The sequence below is a fragment of the Corylus avellana genome, chromosome ca8, assembly GCF_901000735.1.
Source record: "Corylus avellana chromosome ca8, CavTom2PMs-1.0".
NCBI classification, from domain to species: Eukaryota; Viridiplantae; Streptophyta; class Magnoliopsida; order Fagales; family Betulaceae; genus Corylus; species Corylus avellana.
Genome location: NC_081548.1, coordinates 4,539,894 through 4,550,195, shown reverse-complemented (window position 1 = coordinate 4,550,195; position 10,302 = coordinate 4,539,894). Strand labels below are relative to the sequence as shown.

At 31.2% G+C, this 10,302-nt stretch overlaps 1 protein-coding gene across 1 annotated transcript; it reads right to left on the bottom strand.

Moving 5' to 3' along the window:
• Window positions 1–5,872: 5,872 nt before the first annotated feature.
• Window positions 5,873–6,517, bottom strand: LOC132190730 (EG45-like domain containing protein 2). Its single transcript, XM_059605782.1, has 3 exons — window positions 6,490–6,517; window positions 6,256–6,378; window positions 5,873–6,177 (listed from the first exon to the last, which is right to left on the bottom strand). The coding sequence occupies exons 1-3, from the start codon at window positions 6,515–6,517 to the stop codon at window positions 5,873–5,875; spliced, it is 456 nt and encodes a 151-aa protein (XP_059461765.1).
• Between the last annotated feature and the right edge of the window lie 3,785 nt (window positions 6,518–10,302).

Here is a 10,302-nt window from a genome sequence, read left to right as displayed (position 1 = left end):
GGATGCATGAAAGAAAACCCTAATAGCGGCAGTGAAGCAGGGACCACAGACAAAATCCGAACCCACAAAGAGCCAAAATAAGGCCAAGGAGCCTGCTGCAGAAAATGAAGGCCAGGGAAGAAAAGCGGCAGGGAATGGGCAAAAGGGAGAAAAACGGAGGGGGAAAAGAGCGGCAAGGAAAGGGGAAGAGAGGAGGCACCAGGGCTAGGGCATCAGGTAAATAGCTAGCACCGGAGCGAGGAGAACGAGGAGAGAAGGGAGGCTGCCAAACGGCCAACCCTCCTCCCCTATGTGGCTGAAGGGTTTCGCTTTTCTCTCTGGTGGCTTGTTTTATTATTGTTAGTCTTAGCTTATATCTCGAGGAATGCTAGGCTTACAAACAAATTTTACAGAAAAACTTTTACAAACTGATATGGTATAACATAATTGGATATAAGATAAGTTCAAATTAAAAAAAACCTAATCATGTTGTGTCACATCAATTTGTAAAAGTTTTTCTGTAAAATTTTTTTGTAAACCTAGCACTCCTCTTATATCTCCATCAATCACCTCTTTGTCACTCTCTCTCGATGCAACTTCTTTTAAGAGTCCCATTTATATCCGTTAATTAACATACTCGTAATATTTATAAACTCATTTGTAACACAGCGGAATAGGAGAAAATAGTTTATAAACAAAACCATAGAAAAATCTTATTTTTGTAATTATTGACTAAAAAATGACTCCTTAATCCTTATACTTATAAGTTCATTCACTAGATGGAGAGAGAATGATTTATAAATGAAATTCACAAAAAGACTTATAATTTTTTTCTTTTTTTTTTTTTAAAAAAAAAGAAACACTTAATTTAAAGATCAGTAACTGGTGTAAGCCATCATCATTGAAGCTTGAGTAATTTTATATAACACACAAACATTCTATAAATATCTCACAAAATTGGCGTGGTCATTAGCCATCCAAATGATTTGACTTAATTTATGTACATTAACCAGCAAATATAACCACCGCATGCCTTGCGGCCGGATAGCGGTATCTCAAGAGGAGGAATCGGGAATCAGGGCGGTAGATTACACATACAAGATACAAGCATAAATAGAAATAACAATAATCTTTGGGTTAAAATTATTTTTTGAAACAATGTAACATTCTGAAATCGGATGACAATTTGATCCAAGATGATCACATACCTGAAATATGATCGACCATGAAAGTAATAAAAGTAATCACATTCTATGCTTTTGAATTCGTCAGTGAAAACTATTTTATATATATATATATATATATATCCAATTCATGAATTGATTGGCAAATTTCACACGACTAGTTGAAAGGTTCTGGTAAGAACTTCAAATCCCTGCAGTGAGAAAAATTCGCAACTTGCTTAATCAATGGGCAGTGACAGAGCCAAACAATTTATATTGAGGGTGCCACTAAAATTTTTTTGGCGTCTACCCTAAAAATTTGATAATTTACACAATATATGCATTACAACAAAATATTTATAAAAGTTCATAAATATATGCTCAAATTGATATATTAGAAATGTAACATGTCGACATTATATGAAAAAGAACTTCCATTCCCAATACAAAAGTGTTCTAGTTTGCTATAAATATGAGCAACAACAACAAAAAGTAAAAACAAGCACTTCAACAATCAAAGTAACCATTCAAAATATTATCTAACTATCACAAACACATAATAATACAAACTACTTACAAAATAAACTTGAGCACAATTAATAGTGTCTAAGAAAAATAAGTACCTTTTAGTGAATCAAATGTATCTTGAGAGATTTCTTGAAAACAAACCAAACACAATAAGGTCTAGCCGAAAGCTGTAAACCAATAAAAACAAATAAGGAATTAGAAAATGAAATGATGGAACAAAAAAATAATAAAATAAAATAAAAAAAATAATAATTATCTTCTAAATTGTCTTCTAAACTTCCTCCCACACTAATTAATTTTAGTACTTCTATTTTAGTTTAAATAGTCTTCTAAAACTTTCTCACCATAATAAAGAGAAAAAAAAAAAAAAAAAAAACTTTTCACCTCTTCACGCCTACTCCTCTATTTATTTATTTGTTTCTTCCTTAAAATTCCCCTTCACATCTTCTAGAATTTAATGCTTACATTTACTCTTTTCATTTATTTTTTTTCTTCCTTCAAATTCCACTGACTCACCCTTCTAGAATCTAAAAAATTTCATTCTTATCTTCTATTTCCAATTTTCCACCTTTCACGAGACGAGACTTCTCACCTCCTCACTCCTCATCAGACTCACCTTCTCATTTTCTTTTACCTTCTCATCTCCTCTCACCTCTTCTCTTCCCATCTCAAGACTCAAGCCTTCAAAGTTCAAACAAATGAATAATCAAACATGAAACACCCACTAGAACTACAGCTACACTCACACATCGCCTCTCCTCTTGGTATTTCCACACATGGTGCACACCCAAACGCGTTTTCTCTTTTTCTCTTTTTCTTAGGGTTGAACTGAGTGAGATTGAGAGAGATTTGAGAGTTGTTGTATATTGTTGAAAAGAAAATTTTCCCCCATTTTCCCTTGTGCATTGTGCTTCTTGTGATTGAGGGTATGATAAAACTAAGCAAGTTTTTTTTTTTTTTTTTTTTTAATCAGCCTTTTTTTTATTATTATTTTTTTTCCTATTTTCGTGTCGGCAAAGGCAATATGATTATTATTATTTTTTTTTTTTAAAGAAAAAAAGTGACATATCTAGTTTTGGGTAGGAAAAACGATTTTTTTTTTTGGGGGTTGCCGTAGGTTACGTGGGTAGGAAAAAAGAAAAAAAAAAATTTAAATCTTTGGGGTGGCAGCCCCAAAGACAAATGTGGCTCCACCACTGTCTATGGGGGTTTATCTAGAGAAACAAAAAAAATTATTCTTCATTCTATTTTTTACTCATCTTCGTATAATGAATAAATGAATTTATTGTTTCCAATGGATAGCTCAATCGGTTGGAGACCACGCCTTATGAAGTGAAAGTCACTAGTTCGAATCCCCCCTCCTCTCTCTTGTGTGGACATGTCAAAAAAAAAAAAAAATTTATTATTGAATTTGTATGGGATCTACTTTAGTCAATAAGTTCAATAATAAATTCATTAAATTTGCAAAAGAAGATAATTAAAATATAGTTGAAAAAATTCTATGTCATTGCTTCGTTTTCCTATCATTAGCATGATAACATCTCTAATTGGTGAACCATGCATATATATTGGATAATATTCTCCTCATTATAAAATAAAAAATGAAAAAAGGTTGCTTGATGGACAAGATCATTGATGGAAGTTAGTTTAGAAAGTGATTATTTTTCCTTTTTTTTTTTTGCTTTAATAAGTAAGGTACAATACGTACAAATATTGCTATATGAAATCCTCATTGTAGATAAATAACCTCCTCTTTTTCTTTTTTTTTTAAGCCCCTTTACATTCTCTTTAATATTTTTAAATAAATTTTGTTTAGGGCCTAAGTTGCCTATACTATTGAGTTGGTAGCATTTGTCGCATAATAAATATATTGTCACATTATTTAAAAATTTTAAATTAAACACAATAAAAATAAAATTTGAACCATAAAATAATTAATTAAATAAACAAATAAATTTTCATGACTATGACAAAAATATTAATTCTTTATTTTAAGGGAAGACCAACGAGGTCGCTACCTAGTTGGCCACTGGCTTTGTGGTCCGAATGTCCGATAGCGTTCTCACCAGTCACCGGTCTTTCGCGGGAAGTCGTTGAGAAGAAAGCAACAACAATTCAAACATGATGTCATGATGACCACGTCGATGTTGATTGTTCACCAGAGAGTACAAAATTCAAGTCTCCAGTGTTTGAATTTTTCTTATTCCTTTTACGTCTCCCCTTCGCATCACCCTAACTGTTTCCTTGATTACCTTGGGCTGTGTTTGGCAATGGAATTGAAAAGAGATTACCTTGGGCTGTGTTTGGCAATGGAATTGAAAAGAGAATGAAACGGTACTGTAACAAATTTAATTAATATAAGAAGAAAAAAAAGTAAGAATATTTTGCATAAAAAAGTGAAAAAATTTTATTTTGTAGTGATTTTTTTATTTGAATAGTAATAAAAAATGATTGATGTGACGTAAAAAGTAAGAATGTTGAAGTTAATTTTGAGAAGAATTTTTAAATTTTTTGAGTCCGATCGGGTCCTGTCCTTTGCCAAACACAGCCCAATTTCTTCCTTATTAGCAACGACGGAAAACAACCGGCGAACACCAAGATGGATTCCAACAACCTCTATGACGGGCGATTGGCTGTCGGTGGCAGATTTTGACAAACTCCGATCGACTTCGAGGCGGCCAATGAAGGAGTGAAGAATGAACTATGAGATAGAGTACGCATAAAAAGGAGAAGTTCAAACTTAAAAAAGATACATGGTGGTGGCAGAAGATACATGTAGCATGCATAGGCTGGCATTTCTCTTTTTTTTTTTCTTTTTTTTTTTTAATTATTTTCTTTCTTTAAGAACTGCATGCACAGAAGAAAATGCAAAGCTTGAGATCTGTTTTCCCTTTTATTTTCCTCAATTTTCTTGGCGACCAAACATACCGTGAGAGAAGTTAGAGGATTCATAATAATTGAAAATTTGTTATATTCGAACTCGTCTTGCAAGCTAAAAGTGCGACTTTAAATAAATACATTAACAACGTTAAAACTTGCTAAGGAATTCAAAATCCGTGGGAGCATTATTTCTACGGAACAACGTTATTAAAACTTGCTAAAAAACAAATACAACAACAACAACATCAGCTCCCCTCCCCCGGCCACTTGATAAACTAATTATTAATATGTACTCTTCAAGCCCTGCACATTAAAACAGAATCATTTAATTATGTGAAGAATAATAACACAAAATAATTGGTTCATTTCTCTCTCTCAGCCATTAAAGTTGACTATCTAGGTTTATGCATGTGGTGATATCTTCGGCTTTCTCTCTCTCTCTCTCTCTCTCTCTCTCACTTCTCAGCCTCTAAAGATGTCAACGTTGATGTCACATCTTGACTCAAGCTTTAGACTTAGTACTATTATTTGGTTTTGAAAATTACATAAATTAATTGATTACTAAATAATAATAATAATAATAATAATAATAGTCATATCGAAGACACTAGTCAAATGGTTTATATTTGCTATATTTAGTAAATATGAGCAATTTTTCTCCTTTAGAAAGACGAGCCAAAATACTTTTTGTGCTATTGCAAATAGTCACTTTTTGCTATTTTAGTTTTACACACTAATATTGATTCTTTTTCCTTTTCTCTTTTTACTTTAAGAAAAAAAGAATCTGAAAACTAAAATATTAAGATAAACTAAAAGTGAAAAAAAAAAGATGTTTTGTAGGAAAGTTTCGTAAAAAATAAAAAAATAAAAAAATTTATAATAATTTTTTTTAAATAGTAATAAAAAATAATTAATATAATGTAAAAAATAAAAAATTAGAATTAATTTTGAGATGAATAGTATAAGATATTTTTCTTTTCGGTTTTGGGTGTTTGAAAGTCAAAGAAATTTAGCTAAAGGAGGTGGGAGAGAATCAGATTTTGTCCTTTTGGAACATTCTTCGTGTCACTTCTTTCAGTGTAAAATAGTAAAATAATTTTTGAAAAATGATTGAAGTACACATAAATTAATTAATTACTAAAAAAACTTGATAAATTAATTACTAAAATTCTGGCAGGTTTGACATTTATTTTCTTTCTTTTTCCAGTTCATACTCATAAGTACATCTAATCTCAAATGGGTTTGAAAGAAGGAGAGATTTTGACAGAGGAAGCAGGATTTGAAGAAGATTTGTTAAATTGAGAGAGAGAAATGAAAGAGACTCACGGGATGAATTGTATGTTGATAAATGTAGCAGAAGCGTCGGCGATCATCCCAAATGCACCGGTGGAAAGAACGATGGTAACATCTTCCCGGGAAGGCCTAGAGGCGGAAGTCAGTGCACGATCGACAATCTTTACATGAATTATCCGGTCTGGAATGCAAGTTGTGGGATCAGAAGCGCTTATGCACTGCACCGAATACAGTCTCCCACAGGCCTCGCCGTTGTCCCATATTTCCTCGCCGGCCGACCCGAACAGTTCGCTCGACGGGAACTGCGCCTCATCGCTTCCGTGGCAGACAGTTGCTGTAAAATAAGGAATTTGTCAAAGAAGATATTATAAGAAGAAAAAGAAAATGACCCTTTTTGTTTCCGATCACGTACGTGAGAATGGAGCATCGTACTGAGCTGCGGTGCCAATATCTGCATTGGAAAGAGCAGCAAGGTTCACCAGTACTAGGAGCAGTAGATGGAAGAGCTGAGGATTAATAGATCTTTTAGAAATGCCTGCAAAATCAGAGTATCATGAGAATATGCTCTTACATTTGTTTTATTAAAATATGTAAGCATGCATATCTCTAAAAGAATATAATCACAGAGAGAGAGAGAGAGAGAGACCATAATTTTGTTCTGGAGCTCTTTCCATAGCTACCCGATAAGACTAAGACCTACACAGATATAGTCAGATGGAGAAAAACTCAGACAAACTAGGCAAGGAGCAGAGAAGTTTTGCTGTGGAATGGTTTAGATAGAAGCAGCTTGCGGTTGCCTTGCCTATATATATATATATATCTCCTTTTGTAGCATTAATTGGGTGTGTTTGTTGTTTGTTGTTTGGTTCATTTTCTTTTTGTTATATATATGTATTGTTATTTCTTGCTTGTTAAGCTAAAGGAGCCTACCCAATCTGAAATTGAATAGGTGCCGTTCATCGTCATCCGAGAGGATTTGGCATGTGTAGGTGCATGCGAGTATACGTTGCCGTACGTGCTTGCACAATTTGACCTAAACATCAATAAAAGTCAATATAAAGAGTCGATACAAAATCAAAGAACAATATAAAGCAGATAAATAAATAAAGATAAAAGGATAGGACGAGTCTGATAGTACTGTTGGCACAAGTTGCATGTAAGAACTTGGAAAAGAGACGTGTTTTGACCGTAAAACAAATCAAATGGACACAAAAGAAACAAAAAAAACAAAAAATTGGAAGAAAAAGGATTAAAATATTATATATAAAGGATCTCGCGTACGATTGATTATCCTGTCCTATCGCGCTGTTTATTTTGAAAGTTTAAATATATAAAAAATAATAATAATAAATTTGGTTATTTAATTAATATTATAATTTTTTAGCCAACTCAATTTGTTTTTATTAGGTAAAATATTTAACGAAAATTAAAAATAAATTATTGAGATAGAGTTTAAACTCAAAATATTTTCTCTCATACTATATTTAACTATGATTATTTCAACATTTTAAATTAATAAAAATAATATTTTAACTACTCTTTCTTTTGTTTAAACGAATTGTATAGTGTGCTATTTCTATTTGGCGATCGAAAAGTAGACGTATAAATAAGATGGATTTGGCGTAATGTAATTGTATAATATTGTTTGTTGTATTTTTTCTTCTTTTTTTTTTTTCACTAGTCCATATTTAATTTAGATAAAGTCATTTCATGCTGAATTTAATTAGCTAGGTATATATAGATTGATTGAAATTCCATGAATGAAATTAAAAGATGTTATGCATTATATATAATTTATGGTAAACTTCCAGAGAACGTTCCATGAGAAAAGTTGTTCAAGTACTTGTATTAATTTGTATGATGCTTTTCATTATAAAAATGCAAGTGGTCTCATAAAGAGCACTTTTTCCATTAGAGGAAAAAGTATATATAGACAACTCATAATCCAACAGTCTAATTAAACTCTATTTTATTTAATTAAACCATGAAACGAATCAAGCTTCTTAATTTTTAGAAGTCATTTCACTTGAAATAGAATGTGTTATTTTAGAATAGAGTTAAATATTATATTTTTATTCTACAATTATCGAACAATGTTGACGTGGTACTCCAAATCAACCATATATATATATAACAAAGATTAATTAAATGATTAGTTAAGAGTGTCATTGATTGAATATTTGATAAAATTATAGTATTTAACACTTCTCATCATTTAATGGTCAGAATTTTATTTCACAAAGTGTACATGATATTATGTTGTGAATATGCTCTGATTCAGTGAAAATCCTTTATGCCTTTTACAAATTCTCTTGATCTTCCCTTCTTCTCACCGAAAATCTCTTTGTTAGTTGATTACTTCTTCTTCTTCTTTTTTTCTTTCTTTTCTTTTTTAATATTAGGCTAAAAAGTTTTTTCAGAAAAAATATATATATATATTTTCAACGAAATTATGTTAAAACAAATAAATTTCAGTGTTTGACTTGTATAAAAAATTAGCAACCATAAAAAAATAGCCGGCAAATTCGGGCAGCCTCTGGTAATGCCAATTGGCGCGGCCGATAGCAAATTTTGGAAAAGTCTAGCAAACTCTAGTGGCGGCCAACAAAAGATTCCAAAGACAATAACGATTGAACTATATATGAGAGAGTACTGAGTGCATGAAAGAGAACTTCAAACTCATAAAATAGTTTACAATTTTAATGTGTTAAAAAGACAGACGGAACCTAATTTTCGAAGTGATCTCTTCATGGTAACTCTTGAATTTCTTCACTCTTATAAGGACTCTTCTAGTGGTGGTTGATGAAAATTAATTACATTGTTTGATGAAAGGAATGTGATAAAAGTATTTGAGTTTAAGAATGAGTCTCAGCCTAGCCGTTATAAAAACCCAGCATGTGCAACTCTATAAAAGAAAAAAAAAAAAGAAAAAAAGAAAAAAAAAGAAAAGCTAATTAATTAAGTGGCATAGGTAATTAGAATAATTATTTCTAAAAATTGAGTTGTGATTATGTATGGATGCTCAAATCATTTTAATTTTTTTCTCAAAATAATAATAATAAGGGTTAAATACTCCATACCCCCTTAGGGTTTCTCAACTTTATTTTTTTCCCTTTGTGGTTTCATTTTTATCACAGAAGGTCCCTGTGATTTTGATAAGTGACCAAATTAGTCCATCCGTTAGTTGACCGTTATGACTGACACGTAGACCAATCAGACGTCGACACGTGGCACATATTTAATTTTAAAAAAAAAAACTTAAAAAAAAGGTATATATATTTTTTAAATTAAAATTAAAATTAAAGTTAAAATTAAAAAAAAAAAAAAAAAAAAAAAAAAAATTTTAGTGGCCGAGCCAATCTTTGGCCTTTTGGGTGGTTTATCATAGTGGTCTGGCTAAAATGGCCAAAGGTAAATTCTAATTTTTTTCCCCTTTTTTTTTTTTTTAAATACATTTTTAATTTAAAACATTTTTTTAAAAAAATTTAAAAAAAAATTTAAAAAAATTAAATATGTGCCACGTGTCGACGTCTGATTGGTCCACGTGTCAGTCATAACGGTCAACTAATGGATTGACTAATTTGGTCACTTATCAAAACTACAGGGACCTCCTGTGATAAAAATGAAACCACATGGGAGAAAAAAATAAAGTTAGGAAATCCTATGAGAGAATGGAGTATTTAACCCTAATAATAATTTCAATTTTCAACAACTGTAGCTGCATGTATGACACATTAATTACTCTATTATATATTTTGTATTTAAATTTTAACTATACCAAATACAATTCAATTGTACATAATTATAAATCATGCAGAAAAATATCAACCTTCTCAAGTGAACACATTGACTTTAATTTTCTCTCAAAATTCTAGAAGCAACAAAGTGATCAGGTTCGGCTCCATAATAAATAAATATTTTATGTCCACTTCAAACCCTGCACATCCGAACAAAAATCTACTGACAAGATCGAAGAACATGCAAGAAAACCTGCCCCATTCCCATTCCCTCTCTTTTCATCATACGTTTAATTCTCATAAACTTTCGTTTATCTTCTTCATTGTGAAAATTTATATTAGCATAATTAGAGAAAATGTAACCATGTCCAGTCATACAGGGCAAAATAGTATAGTGTGATTATGTGAGTTTTTTTTTTTTTTTTTTTTTAATTTTTGGGAAATCATATACAAAATTCTTAGGTCAACGCGCTTTTTAAAAAAATTCTCTGAGTATTTTTTTTTTGGAAATTTAGTTCCTGGGTAACTCGAAACTACAAAAAAACTCTCTACCGTCAATTTTTGTTAACTACCGTTAGTCTACTCAAAACTCACCGTTTTATCTTATTAAAATACTAAATTTTTATTAATTTAATTTTAAAAAATAAAATCTTAAAAAAAAAAAAAAAAAAAAATTGAAGGGTGGCCACCCCCCCAACCCCTATGGGGTGGCCGTAAGCCAC